At 42.6% G+C, this 23,114-nt stretch overlaps 1 protein-coding gene across 8 annotated transcripts in view; it reads left to right on the plus strand.

The window, feature by feature from the left end:
- fgd4a (FYVE, RhoGEF and PH domain containing 4a) overlaps positions 1 to 22,704 on the plus strand; it is a 49,567-nt gene extending 26,863 nt beyond the window's left edge. For 5 of the 8 annotated variants that reach the window (XM_071505239.1, XM_071505230.1, XM_071505247.1 and 2 more), the window contains exons 2-18: positions 1,264 to 1,338; positions 9,905 to 10,048; positions 10,637 to 10,844; positions 13,480 to 13,864; positions 16,703 to 16,792; positions 16,983 to 17,128; positions 17,318 to 17,474; positions 17,632 to 17,770; positions 17,863 to 17,921; positions 18,042 to 18,188; positions 18,552 to 18,724; positions 19,045 to 19,075; positions 19,189 to 19,269; positions 19,362 to 19,487; positions 19,710 to 19,847; positions 19,953 to 20,093; positions 20,195 to 22,704. In XM_071505239.1, coding sequence (XP_071361340.1) covers positions 1,264 to 1,338; positions 9,905 to 10,048; positions 10,637 to 10,844; positions 13,480 to 13,864; positions 16,703 to 16,792; positions 16,983 to 17,128; positions 17,318 to 17,474; positions 17,632 to 17,770; positions 17,863 to 17,921; positions 18,042 to 18,188; positions 18,552 to 18,724; positions 19,045 to 19,075; positions 19,189 to 19,269; positions 19,362 to 19,487; positions 19,710 to 19,847; positions 19,953 to 20,093; positions 20,195 to 20,464 — 2,510 coding nt within the window. In that variant the 3' untranslated portion in view covers positions 20,465 to 22,704. Of the gene's footprint in view, positions 1 to 1,263; positions 1,339 to 3,572; positions 3,720 to 9,904; positions 10,049 to 10,636; positions 10,845 to 11,280; positions 11,426 to 13,479; positions 13,865 to 16,702; positions 16,793 to 16,982; positions 17,129 to 17,317; positions 17,475 to 17,631; positions 17,771 to 17,862; positions 17,922 to 18,041; positions 18,189 to 18,551; positions 18,725 to 19,044; positions 19,076 to 19,188; positions 19,270 to 19,361; positions 19,488 to 19,709; positions 19,848 to 19,952; positions 20,094 to 20,194 lie in introns of those variants that run through there. The other 3 variants (XM_071505222.1, XM_071505265.1, XM_071505270.1) reach the window with 3 other exon arrangements.
- The last annotated feature ends 410 nt before the right edge of the window (positions 22,705 to 23,114 follow it).

Genomic DNA, 23,114 nt, shown 5'->3' on the forward strand with positions numbered 1-23,114 from the left:
TTAGGCATTTCACTCCAGACCAATTCATTTTTAATTTTTTAAAGATATTTTTATTGAAAAATATGGCACGTTGGGAAAAGATATTTCAGTACAACAATGAGGTCCACAGTTAAGGGAAAAAAAGAAAAAAAAAGTATTGTCTTAATTGCTGTCCTGTGCATTTTAAGGTGTACAAAATACATAACAGTAATATTTTAGATAATAAATTTATTAAAAACAAACATAAAACTTTGATAAAAATGAAAATTAAACATTTATTACTGCAGTTTGCGGCTGTGATCATCAGTATTAGCTGACTATATTGTCCTACAAAACATGAATGGATGTTATGTTTTGAAATGAAATCAGTCGTTACCTTCAGAAACAATTAAAATAAAAAAGAATGAAATAATCTTCTCACTGTGATTGGTTGGTGTGAAGCTGAATTAAGTCAGGTCAACTTTCATTTGTTCAACTTTCATTTGTGCTGCTGTACAGCTGTTATACCGCGCCGTGTGTCGCTCGCACATTCCAACAGCTGCACTGATCACCCTGCGTCTGCTTTGATGCTTTAAATTGGATCATACTGTGAGAGCACAGGTTTGCATGTGTGTGTGCGCATCAGTCTTTTTAACTGTGTCTGAGTTATATGCATGTGTGTGTGTGTGTGTGTGTGTGTGTGTGCACGTGCGAGCCCATCAGTGTTGTTACGACCGTTGCTATTTTCTCTTTAATCTTTTATGTGCATATTAAACTGCTGTGTTGAAAGAGTGGTAGCTCTCCCCACAGATGATGCCCTACAAATCACAGACAGACTAATTAGGGTTTCCATCTCCAGGGGATGGTATATTCCTTTTCATTCTCAAAACAAACAGAACTTTTCCCCTGATCTTGATAAACGCAGCTGCCAGAGGAGCGCTCCACAGCTCTAGCAGCTTTGAATATCTCCAGCTTCATGCATGTCCATCACAATGTGCGCTTATTGGAAAATAAGAAATGCAGATTCTTGCTCCTCTTTCCTCCATCTCTCATTTTCATCTCCTCTCTCTCTCTCTCTCTCTCTCTCTCTCTCTCTCTCTCTCTCTCTTTCTCTCTCTCTGTCCAACCGAGTTGGTGCCCCTCTTAAATTAAACATGGGGTTGCCTCGAACTGCTTGAAGTTCCTGCCTCACATGTGGGTTGAGTATTAAAATATCCTCCCGTTCTCTAGTGTGCTCGTTCGCTACAACAAGTTGCTTGTGTGTCGGCTTCTTTTCATAGTGAGTCTTGTGTTCTGTGGTTGCAGAGAGGAAGAGCAAAGCTGCCTGTTTCCAGTCCAATGAGGAGGCCTGCGTGGCCGTGAAAATCGAACAGTCCACAGGTAAGAAACTTCACTTTCACTCACCTCACTTCTCCATCCCCTTATCTCATGTGCAACTTTTTTTTTTTAATCATCTGTATCAGCATCAAAAAAGCTCTCCTGCCCCTCAGTTAAGAGATGTGTAGCTTTTTACAGATCATACGTCTGTTGATGTGCAGAGGTTGTTTAGGTCCTGTGGTTTCCTGTCTGTACTTGTGCTGGTGTTGATGTTGGTGTTTTTGTACGTCTTGTCCATTCTCATCTCGTGATGTGTGGGGAGGTAGCTCTGCCACAAGCCCTGTTCAGATGAGAAGATCTTTGTGACATGTTTCCACCTCTGATTGACAGCAGGAGGGCTGCACATGTTTGTGTTTGAAATCAATAGCACGACAAGAGTTTGAGACTTTTGTAAACTTCTAGTCTAGTGCAAATCTTCTTCCTACTTCTTCTAACGGCAGAGTGAACACACCTCCCTGCTAATCACCACCATGCAGGGGGGTGAAGAAGGCTGCTGGTCTCTGCGCTATTTTTATATCAAAGTGTGTGTGTGTGTGTGTGTGTGTGTGTGTGTGTGGGGTTCATAGTTGGCACCTTGGTGATGAATGGGTCCTCCAGTCCCCAGTGTCTTCCTATTTTTCACTTTTCTCATTTAGTCTCCTCTTTGTTTCTACCATCTCACTCTCCTCTCTTTCTTGTTGCTTATCTATTTTCATTATGGCCTCACTTTTCCTTCCTCCCTGTCTGTTTTATCCCTTTTTCTTTTATTATCTGTATCCTTCAAAATAAACTGCCCAGTTCTCCCTCCATTTCCCAGTATCCCATCGCTCCACCTCCGATCCTCTCGTCCCCGCGTGCCTCCTGGTTTAGAGCAGGGTTCTAATCTCACTCTGGCCCTTGGATTAGGGAGCGAGGCACGGTTAATCTGAAGAAAGTCTGGGTCGTTGAACACAAGCTGCTAATCCTCCAATGTGTGGTGGTGATGGTTATCTGTCACCCTGTCTGTTACACACACACTCACAGTGTGTGTGTGCCAGCGTGATGGACACAATGAAGGCTTCAGACATGCACTGTAACTACACTCTCTCTAATCTCATTGAGTGATGTAGGGCGCCAGAAAACAGTTAGACTCTGGGTTTTGTGTGTGTTTGTGTGTCAGTTTTTGTGTAGCTTTATGAGAGAGTATGCAGTGGGTACAGCAGTTAATGTCACTTTGTCTTGGTGTCATTCATCTGCCTCTTAAAGTATTGTTTCCTTTTACATTTTACTGTGTTAACAGAGCATTTAAATCACCACAGAAACGTGATTTTCTTTTTCTTTTTCTTAAAGACTAAATATCTTTGGACAAATCAACACCATGGAAGCATAAAACATTAACATGAAAATATTTTTTAAAAAACGGTCAACATTGCACTTAAATCTAGTTAGTCTTATATTTCATTTAAACTTAGTATACATGAGAATTCAGGTTTCCTTAACTCAGGTGCAAAAACCAGGTTAAAAATTTCAGTTTCTGCTGGAATAACCTGATTTCTTATGTGTACGTGTTTTTACACATGAATGACGAAGTCAGTGAACAAAATTATTCAAAAACACATCTGTGCAACCCAACCACACTGAGGTCGGAGGTCAGATGTCACTGACAGTGTGCTTGGATGACACCAGTCAGTCCTCTCTGAATCCGGAGTCATTCTTCTCACAACAAGACTGCAGGCATCTGCAGAAGTTGATAAAGTGGCTGTACCACAGCTGCACCACTGACACAGGAGCATGAGAGTGCACTCCTGGTCACCGTTGCGCAATCATTTAGTGTGTTTTTTTCACTATGGGAAGATTCATCTTCAGTGCTTAAAACACAGATGTTTGTGTCATTTATCTGGAATGATTTGAATCCCATTTGAAACTTAGCTTTTCAGTCCAGTAAGTAAAGAGAATTGAAAGGCAATGGGATCTATACTGGTCAAACTGGTTTACTGTCATTCCTCCTAACCCTGCTCTGCGGACATGCAGCACACATCAGTGACCATGTAGGTGTTTGGCTGTGTGTGCACTGTTCGAACACACGTGTGAATGTGTATGCGCAACATAGACACACACACACACACACACAAACACACACCGTTGACATATTCACAAATAGGAGGTGAAATAGCCATATATGTTATATCTTAGCGGTAGTAAACGTCTTCCTGTTGTGGTTCACTTTTCTTTTTTCTTTTTTTTCTTTTTTTTTTTTTTGCACCCATGTGATGGTTCAAAGTTTATATAAAGTTTGTAGATCAGCAACAATTACTCAAAAGAGCAAACACCTCCGAGCTTGACTGTCACAGACAACAGGGAGCAGCGGTGCAGCACAGGATAGATACAGAACATGGAGAAGTTCTCTGTGCAGACTTCTGCAAAAGGTACATCTTGTTCATGTTCCTGGAATCTTTGTTTCATTTTCATGTATGTTAATATAGATTAAAAGTCATTTTACCAGAGGCACATTAGTTTCAACTTGTTTGTGTGAACTCACTTCATTACTCAACTGGTTTTTCTTAGTCGTTTTATTTTCAGGACTTTAAATATTTGGACGAGCAAAGTGCCTGAGGAGGAGAAGTTGGTTTGAAATAATAGATTATAGCCGCTGGGCTTCATTTAGATTCTAGATGAGAGAACTGGTGTGTGGTGCGCCAGGCTGCTTTAGTCTGGGGTATGTTAATCATTGATCAAACTAACTGATGCCAGAGGCAGACAGAACAAGTGATGTGGCTGTTAACACAAACGGGTCTGTCCTCTATTAGTGGTCCTGTTTCACACCAACACTCTGCTTCTTTTGTGATCCTATTAAAACAAGTGAGATCAACAAGTTAAAGGAAGCTAGAGATCGTTTTGTACCTGGGAGGGTTGCACACGTATGGCAGAATTGAATGTGGCAAATTCCATATTGCCTGATTGATTTACTGCTTTTCATTTCTACATGTGACCAATCAAGAGAGAAATATCGGTGCTGTGTGCAGCTTGTAAATTCTGCATCTTAGGGATCCTGTCAGCTCGGAGCTGCAGAGTTCTGTGTGAACCTCTGGATGTGTGTGTATGTTTAAAAGCCACTTAAATGGGGGGTGTGTGAGCGAGAGTGAGGGAGGAGCCTTGTGCAGCTCTGTGAGTCTCCATGCTGGGCTGACTCACTCAGTGGTGGTGCTGCCTGGGAAGATCGCAGGGAGCCTAAACTCAGCGCTCTTCTGGGACACACACATACACTCTCTCTCTCTCTCTCTCTCTCTCTCTCTCTCTCTCTCTCTCTCTCTCTCTCTCTCTCTCACACACACATATATACTGTGGTCGCTCGCTGAGGATACTCTCCACAGCTGCTTTCCTGTCTGCACAGGGTGAGTTCATTCACTGGGATTTTCAACTTCACAAAACACTTTTTCTCACATTTCTCCTCTCTCTGTTGCTCTGATGCTTCGCCTCAGATTTTCTCTCTGAAGCGTTGTCTTCACTCTCTGTTATGTGCTTATTTTAATCGATACAGACCACAAGCAAGAGCACACAGTCATGCTTTGGTAATGGCTAAAACAAGCTCGCAGGCTTTCATGTTGACCTGCTCTTTTATCTGTTGATTAATGAGAATCTGTGAGTGTTGCAATGTTTACACTCCAACACTGGCTGAGCCTTTAATATAATGAATAGCCGATGCATGTAAACAGGCTCAGGCAGGTCGCTGCACCCCATAATTTCTTCCCTTTTATACTTAAGATGTGGCGTAACAGTTGCAAACTGATATATGTCCATCTGAAAAGGGAAGCAGGGAGAATTTTTGAAACGAAATTCATTGTCTCGTGTTCCCCAACGTTGCTGTGGCTGTGCAGAAGACACTCAGACGATCATTAATATGCCAACCCAGTTATTAAGAAGAAGCAGAATTTGTAAAAAGCCCTCTCAGACATTCCTTGTGATCTGAGTGTCGTGCCCAAGAGGCGAGAGGACAAAGCCTTAGTTTGAAACTGTGTCAGACACTCCTCTGCCTGGTGTCTTCAGCTGCTGGCAGGGTGGGGACACACTGCACCGCACAGACAGGTGTGTCCTTTCTTTTTTCTTTTTTTTTCCTTTTTTTTTTTTCTTTCTTTTTTTTTTTTTTTTTTTTTTTAACCTGGTGATCTCACACCAAAGTATTGGCTCACAGTCTGCCAGAGGGGGTTTTGGAGGAGGGGCAGAGAGAGTGTGATGAGAGAAACACGTAAGAGACAGGTTATTCTTGCTGTCAGGTGAAAATGCTTCAGGGAGGTGGTGATGTCATGAGCATGTGGTAGAAATGTCCTGAATATGCAGTTTATAGTGTTTGGCTGAGAGGCTGAGTGGAGATTAATGGAAGGGCGCACCTGCCCACCTGCAAAGCCATGAGGACTGTTTGTTTCTGTGTGTTTTTTTTTTTAGCTGTATTGTTGAAAAGCTGTTGAAAAATGTTTTTAGCCAGGCTAGCTGCATGGCTCAAGGTTGGTGATGTCAGTGTGGCAGTTCGCCCACCGCTTTGGACCTGACTGAGATGATTGCCATGAAGTTTTGTACAGATACGCGTGGGTTCCCAGGAGATGATGCAGAGTGCAGAGAAGAGCCTTATTACCATACAGCAGGAGCTGAAGTGGGCCATGATTGTACAAAATTGCAATAGTTATTTTGCTTAGCATCAAAGTGTTTAACTAACAGACCTTGCTATGCCTGGAGCCAAACTATTTTAGGCACTAGTTGGACTGATTCACTATTTTCTGACACTGTTTGTTTTTTTGTTGCAGGGAAAGATATTTGTGCCAAAGTGATACATTCCTTCAGCCCTGTTTGCCGGGTTGCAGTAAACTCACTCCTCTACTGCTGGGATATGGCAGAGCTACAGGGTTGTTTATGTGGTGGGGGGGCGGCTGTTTTAATGCTGTAGTACCACACATACATATGCATATAACTTCCTATCACCCAGGCAACGTACAGAAAGTAGACTCTACCTTCTCACTGTCTTTGAGAAGAAGATGGATGTTTTTGGAGAGATTTGGCACAGCTCTGTCTCACACAGTACGGGAAGACGCTGTCCATGGTGTTAGATAAGTGTAGAGGATATTTGGGAAGTCAGAAGAATTTGGATGCTCTGCAAACCAGAATTTTGCACCAGTGTTGCTTATCTACAGTGTGAATGACGCCTGACCTTTACAGGAGCATTTCTTCGCACTCACTGCTGCACAGTTTTGGATTTATTGAGATAGAAGCAGATGCCTTCAGGCTCTGTCCACTCAGCAGAGGAATAAATTTAGCATCTTCAGAAGGTAACAGGCCGGTTGCCATGACAGCATGTCTCACCATCCTCAAACAGAGGACAAAGGCAAAGGTTGAGTCTCGGTTTGACTTGTCAACTCTTCATTTCCTGGAATGCTGCAGCCTCCAACAGTGTTTCAGTTTCTGTGCAGTAGCACGACGAGCTGTGTACAGTGAACACACTTGTCACACCATCAGTTAGGATATAACTAATGGTAAGACATCACATTGGACATGAATTGTGCCTGTCCATGCTTGTCCTTGACCATCAGAAGCTCCTGTTTTGTCAACAAGTCTCAGCTCCAGACAACAGTGCTCCTTTCCCGTCGCAGGGATGGAGGAGGAGAGTCGAAGTGTTTCATCAGTGTGGTGGCTGGCTGCTTTTAATTTACTGTACACTGCGGTCTGCCACTTGTGCCAAGTCAGTTTTAATGACACGATGCCAGAAAGAGTGTGTTACCAGGAGCTGTAGTTCCTGCCAGCCCCCCCCCATACTCTGAGAGAGGTAGTAGAGTTCATGCTGTTTTTACTGTAACATGGTGAAGATAGAAGCTTTAAGATCCTAACTCAAACCTCTTTTTCTGCACAATTGCAATATGCAGGTCCAAGCCAAATATATTTCCATGTATCTACTTACATACTAACAACCCTTGGAGACAGAGCAAGGCAGTGGAGAGTTGACCCCCTGCAATCTTCCAGGAAAAATGCCATGCAAAAAGTACAAGCTGCAGGCGGAGACTTCATTCTGAGCCATATATATATGTATGATATGGTCTATAACTCGTTGCTGGATGTTTTCTTATAATCTCTTAATGTGGCCGTGATGGGAAGCCAAGCACACAATCAAGAGACATTCCTGAGGCTGCCTTCAGAATTGATTGGTAATTTTGGTGCCATGTTTAGAAAGTCTGCCCTCCCAAGCACAGCGTGAGACCGTTTCCAGTCAGACAGTTGCTAGAGCTGTTCTTCTTCTGTCTTTAATTACGGTTATATTGTCAAAAATAGAAGCTGCGACTAGATGATTCTGTGGTCATTTTTTTCTCTTTCTGTTTCAGGATCGGTAAGATAAAGATCACTGTAGAGTAAATGAATATGGGGCCCCAGGCACAGTTTTGGCAGATAGTAATACATTTGTTATAAACATGTGGCATCTGGAAGGGTACGCCACATACAGTGTATAACACAGGCAGTAGCCTATTTTTTTCACTATAGTGCTAGTCGTTTCTATACTTAAAGCTGCACTCAATATTATGATAACAACAAAACAAATGATTATATGTCATGTGAAAGCAATGAACCCACAGAGAATTATCACCTCACACCTCACTGCAGTTCTCCTCAGCTCTACAAAGCATTTAAGTGTCTTTCAGCTCACTGTTTTGGTTAAAGGGCCCGCAGCTTTAATGTTTTGGTTCACAGTCCTCATCAACCTCTCCAGTGACATGCAGATGTTTTCAGCGATAAATCTGTAATAAATCACTTTACGCTCCTTGCCTCGCACCCAGCAGGAGGCGGGAAAAATGAGCAACTAGCTGGTGAACAGCTAGTCACTCGTGGGAACAGCATTTAGCACATAAAGAACCAGCAAAACTTGGTCTTACACTTTAGACGGTAAGATGAAATGTCAATATTATGTCTACAGGTTTTTACGCTGCCTCCAAGTGGGCAAAAAAATCCCTCAATGCTTGGTGTAATGTCAGCAGGATGGAAGATAATTTTCTGAAATGAAGTGAGCTTACTCGATGATGTATTCTCTCAAAAGTGCAGATGCTCTTAGCTATTTTTGGACAAGAAGAGTCAGCCTATCAGGAAATTTAGACCTCTTCTCAATTATTTATGGTGGAAAAGATGGAAAGTTTCTCTTTCCATATTAGCATCAATGAGTGCCGGGAAGAGGACAGGACTTCTCTTTCGGTGACATGTGACATAACAGTCCTTCATGAGTGGAAACTGAGCAGACACAAGTGAAAGTCGCTCTAGCATTTTTACAAAAGTGTACGTCTGTAGGCTTTACGCTCCACTCTGCAACTTCAGCAATGGATTATGCTATTCACTGCACACAGCGTTTATCTATACAAGTTAGTCAAGCACAAAAGCGACATTGATTTCTGCATCCAACCTATACATCAGTGCCACTTGTTAAATCACACACACCCGGTTAAGTGACCACCATAAATGGAAACTAATGGACTAATAGCTTGTAAACTAATGAGAGCACCTACTGGCTCCTGGCAATGTAGTTCCATATATGGGTATATTGCCTTACTGGGCTGCGTGTGTGTGCGTGTGCGCGTGCTGTGAGGTCAGAGAGAGGTAGATTTAGGCTACTGTAAACACTGCCGTTTTGTGTCTGTCGCTGAATGAGATCAGTCTGTCTGCTCTATCTAAACACTGATGCTGAACCATCTGTGGCCAGCTGGTTGGGTAAAAGCCTCCCTGGTGCTGGATCGTTAGCTCGATCATCAACCGGACTGTCTGACATTCTCTAATATTTAAACCGCAGCTGTTTATCACAAGCATATTTACAGCAATGAATACAATATGTGCTATATATGAATATCCTGTGATCATCAGTGGGAGGAGTTATAGAAGGAAGTACGTCTCCCTGTATGGGACACACTCTGGCTAATGGTAAAGTGAAGTTGGTTCTAGAAAGCCACAGGGATCCTCCAGGGCATGAAAATCTTTAATTTGTTGTGAATTTGGATAAAGCAAAACAAAGTTGTGAAGCTTTTTGAAAATTTGTGTGAAACCTCGGAAATGAAATTAAAAATGAATCAAGATTATAATGATTCAAATACAAGACGGATGCACTATTTAATCCATTTGAAAATTTCTGAAGAATGAGGTATAAATGCGGTATATCCGTTTGCACCTGCTGGAGTTAGACTTTTGGGAACAGTGGGTTTGAGGAGTGATTATCTGATCATCTATGATGCATCATGTCTAACTGAGGACGATAATAATTCTGAATAAATAAATAATTCTAACGTGGAAACAAACATTAAACATTTTCTAACAAGGTACAGCATTTTTGAACAATTTTTGCCTCTGTATCATCTGAGAATTTGCTACAGTAATAGTGGTATTGCGCTATTGTGATAATTTGGCCTCCTGTCATTTGTACAGCAGGTTATAACAATGGACTTGCCAAGAGTTTTTGTGACTTTGGTTGCTTGTCAGTCATTTTCTGTCATTTCTATACTGTTGTATCATCACTCTCCTTTCACTGACTGTGAAAAAACAGACTGAATTCTGTTCTATAGATTTTGTTGTAATGGTCATGCTCTCTCTCTTTTCTCTTCAGCTCTAGGCAGTAGTCCAGCGAGCAAGCACAGCGTCCAGGCGTGTCTGAATCGGGCAAGCCGTGGGACGACTGACAAGAGCAGGGGAGGAGGCGTCAATGGAAGAGGCCCTGGCAACAGGTCTTGGCTGCAGTCTAAACCACAAGGTAGGTAATGACGAGTCATTATGTCCTCAGCCAAAAACTGCATAGTGGGCGGGTCAGAAAACACAACCGTGATAATGTAACGGTCTGTGAGTCATGCGTGACAGTAGTGACATGCACTGACTTATTGTTCAGTCTCAGAGTGACCTTTCTCCTGCTTTTATATTGTCGCTCTTTGCTTGTTTACTGCCTAATTCTCTAGAAACACTGTGTATTCAATAATTCAGCCATGCCTGAGGACTTACAGTTTACTGTATGGCTGTGCACATGCTCAGGAAACAGTGAAAATAGGAAAAGACTTATGTAAGGTGAACCTTGAGCCTTTGTTCCTCTTTTATTTGCCCCGAGTAAATCATTCTACACAGACAGGACACAACACAGGTCATTTCTGTCTGCTGCTGTGAATTATACAAAAATGTGATTCCTAACACATGATGTGAGAGAAAAGTAAAACTGATTTCTCTACACAGAGCTGGGTATTTTCAACTGGAGTGTGTTTCTTCAACCAACGTCAGCTTGGGTAGCTTATACTGCCTCCTTCAGCTCTGAAATAAAATTACAGTTCAATATTCCCTCTTGTCTTCTCTCCAGTGCCTCCAAAGCCACTGCATCTTCAGAGCCCGGTGACGGAGCTCTCATCCCCATTGGGCCGCAGCCAGAAACCTCCGCTTAGATTTATTATGGAAGAAGGAGGTGGAGGTGGAGGAGGAGGAGGAGGAAGAGGGGCTGCGAACCGGGAGAGAGCCAGGGAGAAACACTCCAAAGTCTCGGACCTGATCAGCCGCTTTGAGGAGAACAGGTAGGGGTCTCTTCACTCTCAGCTGGCGTGTGGGATGTCCCCTCACAGAGAGGAGCAGTAAGGGAAGAGTATTCTGTAAAGAGGAGTTGACTGGGACAGCCCATTTTCTCCACTCTCTAATATTATTCAGTAAAAGTGGCTTTCACTTGAGAAATTTCACTGACTCAAACATTATCGCACCCTCTGTGACCGGCCTAGCCGTTTCTGTCACGGTATATCAGTTCTGGTTGGATCACTCCATCTATGTCATTTAATAGCTTTTGTAATAAAGTGACCCCATTCAAGCTGTTGTAATCACAGCGACGGAAAACTTTGTCTTTCCTAATATTTCCTACACAGGGCTATTTCAAGGAGGAAAAGCAGAAGTCCCCACAATTTAAGTCTTCAGCCTTGACTCATTGATAGTAGCTCAGATGAGCGCTGTAGATGGAACAAGCTGAGATTAGCCCGTGCTTCACAAGCCAAGCGTTAGCGAGGGGAGGGGGGATGAAAGGAGATTTGTACAGGCATGGGGAAACACAGCTCCTCATTCAGTTGTGGGACAGGACTCAGTGTTGCGAGATGAAGCCCAGGAGAGCGAGGTAGGAGCTCTACGACTAACTTAAATGTCCACACTTTGATCTTGTTGTCTGACAGTTACATGGAGATTTAAGTATTGTGTTCTCTGTACTTTTACACTAACTGTGTAAGGTTGAGTCTAATTCCAATGTAGGCATAAGTGAGACATTTGTGCAAGGCTTACCACTGTCTACTGATGTATTCCCCCCTTTCTTGTGCGTTACATCCTTGTTTTATTGCGTGTCATATAAGTTTTGATTGTAGCTGCAGCCTCAGATATGTGAGAGAGGCCCATTGATGGTGGTGAGAGGCACAACAATGGTGCCCTTGTCCCGACTGCTCATACAGTAGAGCCCAAAAATATTCAGTCCGCAGCAGGGGCAGCCCACTAAAGTTTCACTCTGATCTCTTCAGCCTGTAGCCTCATATTCTAACTCATCTCTGGCTTGGATCTCTGAAAAGAGAATTGGAAAATCGAGGCAGGATCCAAAGCTTTCGCCACGCCTTTCGTCACATTTTCAAGTGTCAAATGAGGTAAATCAGAACGATCTGGTGTAACCTTTCCATTCAGATTCTGCAGGGCTGCGGGGATTAGCCCTCTAGTGCTCCTGGAACAGAAAGAGGAGAAAGGCCCACAGCTTCCGAGAACAGAATTAGCCTACTAATATACTAATCTGGTTCACATGGCACTTGGCTGGCTTAAAGGTACCTAGACTGACACATGCTAATGAAGCTGTCCTTAAATCTTGTCTAGTTCTGCCTGTTTTGAAACAGTCATGTACTGGAAGACTTTACATGCAAAGAGGAACTGCTGTGTGCACCTACACAGTGCAAAGCTGTGTGTGTGTGTGTGTGTGTGTGTGTGTGTGTGTGTGTGTGTGTGTGTGTGTGTGTGTGTGTGTGTGTGTGTGTGTGTGTGTGTGTGTGTGTGGTCGGGTGGATGATTTTTTTTAATCTTCTGAAAAATCTTCCCCAGCTTATCATGGTATCACTCCGTCTTTCTCTGAGAAGTGGAGATGATCAGTGGAGATGATCAGGTGGCCGACAGCCCAGAAGTGATTCATCTGTTGAGTGTTTCACCAGCCTGTTGTTGTTCCTCTATTTATACATACTTCCTGTTTCTACCGGACGGTGACATTCAACGCAACAGTGAATGTTGCTGAAGCTAAAAAATCACCTGTTTGACTGCTTTTTTTTTTTTTTTTTTTTTTGCGCAGTAAAGGTTTGGATTACAGATGTTGCATCTTGTGTTTCTTTTCCGGTGGAACTGGTGATGTTCTCAGTGCTGGATGTTTAGCTTAGATCTGATACGAGGCCGGTTTTAAAACACAAGATCAGCAACACTGAGCCGAGATACAGTAGCTACTAGCTACAACACCGCAAGCCTGGAGGGTCGTTTACAGGGAAACAGCTGGACTGACTGCTGGTAGAGGATGTAGAGCAGCTGAATGGTGACATTGTACGTGCATATGTGCGTGTGTGTGTGTGTGTGTGTGTGTTAATTTGGTTTCCATTCCTGTGCTGTATTTCATATTGTCTTGTGCAGGCTGCTTTTACCATTTCAATTTCAATCATGTTCAAGGAAAGAATGAAAGTGATGTTACAGCACAATATATAAAACAGGTTCTGTGTGTGTGTGTGTGTGTGTGTGTGTGTCTGTGTGTGTGTGTGTGTGTGCAGTAGGAAGTAGGACAGCATCGATCTCCTGGGAGTAGAGTTGTACCTCTCCTCCTCCTCCTCCTGTCCTCCTCATTACTCTCCCTCCATTCTTTCTCTGCACACACCACCCTTCCTCTGCAGTACAGCAGCTCTCTGCAGCCTCATAAGAAAGAGTGAAGTTTCTGCATCTCCACAGTTTTATTTTTAACTCTCACACTCACATGCAAAAGCTCTCACCCCTGTCCCACACTCCCCGATCAGCCCCCGTGTCGGCTAGACCTCCTGCTAAACAGCCTCCTGTAGATCTTTTTTTTTTTTCACCCTTTTCCTCTCCGTCACTGAGGGTTATTAGTTACCTCTTTCTGTGCTCTTGCTGTGCTGACCGACTTCCCCTTTGCCTTTTCCTCTGTTCCTGCAGCAGCACAGAGAACAAGAGAGACCTCTCGCCACTCAAACCTATCAGCAAGTCGAACAACTGCAGCCCAGCCCACCGCCCCCACCAGAGGCAGACGGAGACCGGCAGGAATCAGGAGAACCACACTTCCACACCGGCCGCGCCACACCAGGATGAACACAAGCCGGCGGCTAATGGGGTGCTAGCGCAGATGGAGCAGGACAAGGAGAAGGAGGAGAAAGAGGGGTCTGCGAATGAAAGTGTGAGGACAGAGACTGCTGGGCTGGTAAATGGAGATATGGGGATCGGGAGCGCAGAACAGGATGAGGATCATTCACCTGCACAGACTGATACAGAAAGCCACACCGAGAATGAGGACAGGAATGAAGAAGGGAGCACAGACCAAAAGGTACGTGCTGGTGGATTTTTCACGTCTTTTTTGTTTGTGTAATGTATTTGCAGCCTGACTGAGGCGTCTCGTTGCTCTGGCTCTGCAGTCTCTGATAAACTAATCGTCAGCACTTATTTATGCTCTGGGCTTTCAGCACAATTAAATCATGTGAACTACTTTAGTTCTGGGTCACTCTAATGTTGTAAGGATAGAGTTACAAGGGGAGAAGTGTGTATGTCATTCCTCACTGGTGTGTGTCTAAGAGGGGTTATTTTCTGCGAGGTCTGAACAGATGTCAAACGTTTGAGCAGCTGAGTTCGTGTATTAAACCCCCACCCCCCTCCACCCCCACCCCCACCCCCACCCCCACCCCCTCCTCTTGGTGCCTGTGGTGCCTGCTGTTGTCTACGGATTATAAATATCTCAGGTTGTGATCAATCTCTGTTTTCTCAGTGCTGAAAACAAGCGCGCAGTCTCAGTGGAATGGGAGCAGAAGAGCCACGAGCAGAGCCAACAAAATTACAGTCACCTGTCTCCATGGTGAAATGTTCACTCAAAACAACACGTTTTTTTTTCTGGTGTTGTCGGCCTGAGAGGGAGCTTTGAAACTTAACTTTGGTGATGAACTTGATTCAGAGCCAGCGCTTGTTCTCAACAAAGTCAAATCTAGTAGCGAGTTAAAGCATGTGATCAATTAGTCTGAATAAGGTTTGATTGGCTTTGCTCCAGTTTGTGGATTTCTCATCATTTCTCACATTTTTACTGCTTCTCTTTGTGTTGGAGGGTTCTAAACAACTTTTTTAACATTTCTATTCAGCCAGGTTAGAGGTTTTCATATGTGCCATACTCCATTACTAGTAAAAGTGATTATAAAAGTATTCAAAATCCTACTTGCGTAAAAGCAGTGAAGTATCATAAGGAAAATGTACTTAAAGTGTCTATAATTGATATTTTTATCATAATATGTCAAATTGTATCAGACAAAGTGAAATGTGTTGCTCCCTCTGCTTTACAGAGCCTTACATTAAGTCTCAGCTTACTGGTCCAAAACCATGACTCCAATGAATGGAAATGTTGTTTCATAACTGCTGGTTGTGGAAATAAGAGACAGTTTGCAAACAAATTTGCAATGTCAACATAAAATCTGAAAATATAGTTAATGTTGTGTTCACAACTTGTCTCCTCTGCCCCCGAGTGACTACAATAATCAGTTACTGCAGCTTTAAAATATCAAATGGGAAATATTATTATTATATTATTAGATTGTCAAGATGCAGAATTTTATTTTGAAGGGGGGGGGGGACTTGTTTTAACTACTTTTTAGTCACGTGGGTAGTGTAGTCAAGGTTCCCAACCTAAGGTCACCTCCAGAAGGTCACTGTAGGGTAGGAAAGAAGTAAAAACAAAAAAGGTCTGCTACACAGATTTATATTCATTATTTGGGATTTGGTGATATTGGAAAGATTTTTAAATGAAAAAAAAAATGAAATGAAGTCTGCAAAGCTTATCTTTGCTTTTCTTTAAATGTAAAATCTTAATCTGAAAAGTAATTTCTGACAACACCGATAAACCACTGATAAATATAGTGGAGTAAGAAGCACATTTCCATCCCATCTGAACTGTAGTGGAGCAGAAGTATAAAGTGGTATAAACTGGAAATAGTCAAGTAAAGTAAATCACCTCACAGTAAATGTACTTGATTTTTGTACTTTCCATGTATTTTTCGTACTTTTCATGTGAAACTACGCAACGTAATTCTCCATCGACCAGTGTCCATCAGGAAAAACATGATGAAATGCATTTTTTCTTCTTCTAAAACATAGTATGCCTCATCTCTCAGACACTCACCAGAGAACTATGGGTGTATTGACAAATGAACTATGTGGAAATGTAAGGCTGGTTGCTCTCAGGCCACTCAGACCAACATTTCAGAGGAACATATTGCTTCCTTTTGGTTCCATAGTGTGCAATATCCCACTGCCATGGTCGCTGTGGCAGTAAACTGTCCTGACACGCAACAAAAACATCACACTTCATCATATCGGCGTGTTTGTGTGATAATTCTGAGGCTTCAGTGATTGTCGGCCACACTAATTGACCTACCACACAGAGTTAGACATTGTTGTGTCTTTGTTTGATTTGGTGTCATTTCCCTTCTTCCATATTTTCATTTCCTGTTCTGAGGGCCTCCTGCAACACCACAGCCCAGCCCACCATCAGCCCAGTGTTAATGACACACACACACACACACACACACACCAGTGTTACAATCTGTGCTATGCATCAACAGCGAAACAGCATTTAACGCAAGGCTGCACGCAAGCAGTGGAGGAGTCAGTGAGGTGTTGAACCTGTATCAATACATGCTAACATTTTCTATGAAGTGCAACATGTTGTTCAACCACTATTCACCCTTTGATGGCTGTTTAAAAAGAATTTTAAGAATGTAATCTTAAAACGAGACCTGAACCAAGCAGGAACTTGCAGGGGGACAGGAAGCTATGCGCGACAATGACAGTGATGTGGGAATGAAAACTGAGTTGAACCGAAATCATCAGCTCTCTACAGTTTATTCCACACTTCTGCATTGTTATTTTCCGCTCTGATGAACTCCGTTCTCTGTGTTGAAAAAACTTCTGTGGCCCCATTCTCCTTTAAGCTTTAGCTGACAATAGCAATTCCTCATCATTAGAGAAGTATTGGACTGAAACGGTCATTATGGTGCCTGCGAACTGTATGACCCTACTGCTAACAGAATGCGATCACATTCACACCTCACTAAATCATTAATGAGCGGAAGTTATTCAGGATTCCTCTTTACACACCTATAAAAACTCCCACTCTTTTTTTTTTCAGGAGACGAATGAACAGAAGCTGTTTAAGATTGCCAGCGAGCTCTTGCACACAGAGAAGGCCTATGTTGCAAGACTTAACCTGCTGGACCAGGTGAGGAACTCAGTGGCTCACTTCTCTATTTGGACTATATTATATAGTACATGGTTTATATTACACAGTAGAGAAACTTTGATGTGAAACCAGCAAGGCAGGTTTAAGTGCATTAAGGTCTTTTTATTGGAAAATGCAACTTGCCTGTCACTTTTCACTAATGTGTTTCATGTTGTGTACGGCTCTTCAGGTTTTCTGTGCTAAGCTAATGGAGGAGGCCAATAAGGGAACATTTCCTGTGGATGTAGTGAAGAACATCTTCTCCAACATCTCCTCCATCCACGCCTTCCACAGCCAGTTTCTGCTTCCAGATCTAGAGAAACGCATGGGAGAATGGTGAGCTTATATAAATAGAAATAGAAATAGAAATAGTCAGAGATGTTATAGGGTTCAACGCTCAAACAGCTGTGATGATAAAGCTGCTGTCGTTGATCGTGATGGCATCAATTTTATTAGTTCTGGAGCTTTTTTTTAAAATCCAGAACATTATAATTAAAAATGTTTAAAAATCCTCCCTCCCTGCAGGTCGTCCACCCCTCGCATTGGAGACATCCTGCAGAAACTCACACCCTTCCTCAAGATGTACGCAGAGTATGTGAAGAATTTCGACAAGGCCATGGAGCTGCTGAAACAGTGGACTGACCGTTCGCCTCAATTCAAGGCCATCATTCAGGAGATACAGGTACTGTGGACCAGAATCTCTTTTATTTTAGAAGGAGATTCAGGTGTAGTACTAATGTTAAAAGCACCATTCTTGTGTTGCTTTTGTAAAAATATTGAGTAGGTTTTGGGTTTAATAAGTGGATGTCATGTGTGTTTTTTTGGTTATTTCTGGACAGTGTCAAGAGGTCTGTGGCTGCCTGACCCTTCAGCATCACATGCTGGAGCCTGTGCAGAGAGTCCCTCGATATGAGATGTTGCTTAAAGACTATCTGAAGAAGCTGCCTCAGGACGACCCCGACCGACGAGACGCTGAAAGTGAGTAGAAGTGGTTCCTCAATGTCTCACTGAAAGGTGTCGTTTTTATTTCATGTACGCTATATTTAGGTAACCCTTCCTTTTTTTTTCAGAATCATTAGAAATCATTGGCACAGCAGCGACTCACTCCAACAGCGCCATACGAAAATCTGTAAGTACAGATGTTTTGAACCATTTATTTTATTTATATTATATTTATTTATTTACCATAAGACAGAATCTCAACAACACATCAACATGTGACTTAAGTAAATGTCCTGTCCTCGTTTAGGAGAATCTGAAGAAACTGCTGGAGATATACGAGATGCTGGGTGAGGAGGAGGACATTGTTCACCCCTCTAACGAGTTCATCAAAGAGGGCCACATCCTGAAGCTGGCAGCCAGGAACACCTCGGCCATGGAGAGATACCTCTTCCTGGTGAGAGAAACTGCAGACCACAAAAAAAAAATAAATAAAATTTTCTTGTCGAGTAAAGGGCACTGCAGGGAAATATGCTGAGACTCCATATGCACAAGTCAATTGAAACAAGTGAATCATTTAATACTAGGACCATCTCTGTGTAAGAATTCATCAGGGGCACATGAAAAAATCTCTCAATTACTGAGATTGCCAGATGATGTGATTATGTTTTGGCCATTTCTTATTAGCTTCAGGCTGAATATCTCCCATTGGTGTTATTCAGGTTACCTGCAGAGTTTAGGACAGCCCCCCCGTACCAGAAACCTAAACTATGTTCAGCCACAAAGTACAAAATTTTGTGTCTTCTTTTTTCTCTGCTAGTTCAACAACATGCTGCTGTACTGCGTGCCTAAATTTAGCCTGGGAGGCCCTAAGTACACAGTGAGGACACGAATCGGCATCGACGGCATGAAGGTCCTGGAAACGACCAATGAGGACTACCCTCACACCTTCCAGGTGTCAGGGAAGGAGAGGACGCTAGAGCTACAGGCCAGGTAGACAAATACAGAAAGAGGCTTGGCAGTAATTAAACCTTTTTTTTTTTTATTGCAAACCCTGTAAAGGGTGCAAAAAGCCCCCACCCCCTCCCACACTGAAGAATATAATTGTATGTAATTTGAACCCCAAACAGTATAATTTCACTTATATTTGGAAGACCACCTAAATGAGCACAGCCAAGGTTCATTTTTCAATCTTGTAAACCTCTTTGACCGGAGCTAATTGCTATGTTGGTATAACTCTGGGTTATAGGAGGAACGTGAAGATTATTTTTGCTGTTTTTAATGCTTATTCTGGCTTTGTTTTTCCTTCTCAGCTCAGAGCAAGACAAAGCAGACTGGATTAAGGTACATGCAATACAGTCACAATGATCCTCAGACCACTTCTTATATAATCATATGAGACTGGATGTAATTTAGAATGAGTTCCACATGAGTTTGATTTCGTTTTCATCCTTCAGGCTTTCCAGATGACCATTGAGATCTTCCAGCAAAAGAACGAGACATTCAAGAATGCATTAAAAGATGTGGAGGAAGTATCGGTCAGTGTCACATCAACATTGCGCAACTCAGAGTTAAACTGCTGGCACCGTTTCTGCACTGTCATATTGTTATGTTTTTATGTCTAACATAGAAAGCAGAGCTGGGGAAGCGCGCCCCTCGTTGGATACGCGACAATGAAGTGACAATGTGCATGACGTGTAAAGAGCCTTTCAATGCTCTGACACGGCGGAGACACCACTGCAGAGCCTGCGGCTATGTAAGTAATCCTGACACTGTGGTGTTATGCATAATGCATGTGGAGTAGGTGAGATGAGAGAGCACTGCAGTGGAAAAAAAAAAACCTCATGAGTGCAACTGTAAACACAACAAGCAGTTTTACACATTCACGAGGTCTGAGTGTGACTGTCTTCATCGCACGTGGCGTGTTGCGATGTTATGTGGGAGACTGACAGAGGTCTTCTCCTCCTGTTTCTTCCAGGTGGTGTGCTGGAAATGTTCAGACTATAAGGTGCAGCTAGAATATGATGGGAACAAGATGAGCAAAGTCTGCAGAGAATGCTTCTCCATCCTGACGGGAGAACGAGTAACCGAGGGCAAGAAGAAGGGCATCCTGGAGGTAAAGAGGGTGCTTGGATGCATCATTTCTGAATAAAGAGATAACTGATATACAAGTATTGCTTTAATGACCTTGGACTAATTTGCGGTCGTCCTCTCTGCGCAGATCGAGGCAGCTCAGTTCACAGGCAGCAGCATCATGTGTGGCTTCCTGCAGTACTGTGAGAAGAACAAACCCTTGCAGAAGATGTGGTGCGTCATCCCTGAGAAGGAATGTCTGGTGCTCTACCTCTACGGAGCTCCGCAGGTAAAACGGCAAGAACACAAACCAAAAATCTGATCACCCGTATTGATTTAAAATCTATCCATACAGATAACAGTCTCTCCATCTTTGACTACTCTCCTCAGGATGTGAAGGCCCAGTGTACAATCCCCCTCCTGGGTTATTCCGTGGATGACAGCACCCGGCCCACAGACGCTCCAGCCAGCTTCCGTCTCTCTCAGTCAAAGTCTGTCCACAACTTTGCTGCTGAAACTGAGGAGCTTAAGCAACGCTGGCTGAAAGTCATTCGAGTGGCAGTGACAGGAGAGATGCCCGAATGCCCTCAGACCGACGGCAGCAATACAAACATGATGGACAACAACAACACACAAGAGGCGGCTGCTGATAGCTCATAAGGCCTTGTTTTCTACAAGCAAACTGCTGTTGGGTTGCTCAAGAAAGACAGGATGTGCGGATGTGTGCTGCACAAACAGAATACAAAGTCACATTCTCCATGATGCCCTTGAATCTGAATCTTCAAGCTAAAGTGGAAAAATCAGTGCTGGATAAGCTGCCTTTTCTTGTCACTCTCCTGTTCCCCGGTTTCCTCCTGGATTTTCTCATAAACCCAGCTTTTGATTCACTGCTAGAGCTGTGCTGGATTACTAAAGGATATCTCTGGTACAATCAACACTAGAGCAGAGGGGCCTCAGGACTGATTGACCACCCTCAAACAGGCTACTAAGGACAGCTCAAACTCAGTCTCCATGGACCTGTCAACTCCTTTTGAGCCAGTGGACAGACTTGCACAGCGCTCTGTACAGGATGTGAATCAAAGCAAAAAGACAGTTCAGACTAAGTCTGCTGGTGCTGTAGCTCAGCTCTGTGTATTTGTACAGTATAAATGTTTTTCTTTTTCTTTTTGAAAAGGAACAGTTGTGTTTTTAATGTACAGAAATCAGTCCCAAATGTTGTTTCTATGACACAGAAGATCATCTAAGTATGATATTAAGTATTTACAGTATTCCCCCTTTTCTTTGCTTGAGATGATCCCAAAAGTGAGAAAATGATCTTGTTGTTGGAATAATGATGGTCTCATCTCCCTCTCTCATCCCTCAGTGAAAAATAAGTCTAATCAAACTCTGGATCCTATAGTGATGGGCGATACGGATAAAATCTCCTCTCAGGTATATACTGTTAAAGCAGTTTACCATATCGTGAAATGGTAAAATTTGCAGAAATGCAACTGAGAAACCATTTATAGATAAAATAACAAAATCAAGATCATCTTGTTTATCACATACCTGACAAATCAGCATGCTTCACTCCATTACTGCACCACTGATCCTGTAAACCCAAGTAAGTCAGTCCTCCTCGTTGAAAATTGGGTTTGCCTGTGATTTGTCTTTGAACTCCCATAAAGTTGGGAAAACTGCACGAGACAGATTTTAAAAAGTGGTGAAAATCGAAGCAGCAGAGGCCAAACCCCTCAATCTTTGAAAAATCATCGATCCTACGATTCCCATAATGCAAATCATTAGCCTCTTTCATTATACTTCCCTGACTTTTAAATCCCATCATCTTTGACACTGCATTACCCAGTTTATATCGCAGGTTTTCCGTCAAATATTTGAAGGCTGAAGTCTAACTTAGGATGACCCTGATGACATCACTATGACATCATCAGGGTTATTTTCTCAGACTTTAGAAAGCCACAGAAGATATTAGACAACTGTTTTTACAGCACAGCTTGAGCATTACTCTGCAAGGCAAGTAAACTTAATGTGTAAAATTTGTGGAGAGCCCCTTTAAAGTTATGGCTGCCTTAGTAGGAAGTGTAGCAGGCTGACAAATCTCATTGGTCTTATGGTATGTTTTGTCACACATCGCCCAACCCTATGGCCTTCACAGTGCAGTTTGTGTTAAAATGCCATATTACAATCTATATTCTAATCTGGCTTCGTAAATGATGGATATAGTCCTTCATCTGCATAACTGAGGATGACTATCAAATGTTAATCTAACTCCCCCACAGTGATGGGCCTCAATTCAAGTAGAGAGAGATGAGCGGGATCCTTATTATCTTTGTGTGGCAGTTTTCTACTTAGACGCAAATGCAGCACAATCAGATATAGCAAGCTGGCGCAAGACATGTAAATGTGTTTTTAATGCTGTAATTATTATTTAAAGGTAATTTATGATGAGCATGATCTGTTAAAGGTAGCACAAATTTGTTCCCTCACTGTCCACTAAGAAGTGCAGTTGGTAGATCTTATTTTTTCTGAGAGCAGATGTTTTTTCCACTAACCCATCAAATACATCACCTCAGTTCTTGAGTGTGACTGGATGGACTGTGGGGGGGGAACGTGCCTATACTCTCCACAGTGAGCGTCTTCATTCACATGGTTCCCCCTGTACTCAATGCTGGTGCTCACCTGAGTCTCACCCCTCTGAACTCTTCCCCACCTCCTTAGTATTCAAATAAAAAAAACTCAAAGAGCACAAACCTTTCCTGTGTGTAAGATCTGAATGTATATCCAGATTTTAATGTGTCCTCGCATCCCCAGAGGTTTGAGAATCTACGCACTTTAAAGTCCTATAAAGTGTACCTTCAAAGAAACAAGATTACAAAGAAATAAAATAAAGTTAAATATGACTTGTGTGGCTCTAGCCTGTTTGTAACATTTTTTTACTGCTTGAGTAACTTGGCCAACAATGTGTCTGGCACTTCTGGTGACTTTGTCAATGTGATGTTACTTTCGCTAAGAAAAATGTTTTTGGTTCCTTGTTTTGCTTCTCCTGACGAGAAGATTTTCACAATGAGTCACCACAGACAGACTTAATTTTAAAAATAAGTGAAGTCAGTAGTTGCTGTACGTGATGAAGTGAAGCTCTGAAAAGTGACATCTGTAGCTAGTTCGAAAAACTGAAGAGTACGAATCATAAACAGGAAGGAGCTTTTTTAGTTTTTCAGTGTATACTAGGTAGATACTAACTCCACTGCCTTGCCATTACCAACAAAAACCTCTTGGTAATTACTGGTTCAATTCAGGTGGTTGGTTTGTT

The sequence above is a fragment of the Trachinotus anak genome, unplaced genomic scaffold (assembly GCF_046630095.1).
Source record: "Trachinotus anak isolate AG129_WGS33_773 ecotype Australia unplaced genomic scaffold, CSIRO_AGI_Tana_v1 ptg000002l, whole genome shotgun sequence".
NCBI classification, from domain to species: domain Eukaryota; kingdom Metazoa; phylum Chordata; class Actinopteri; order Carangiformes; family Carangidae; genus Trachinotus; species Trachinotus anak.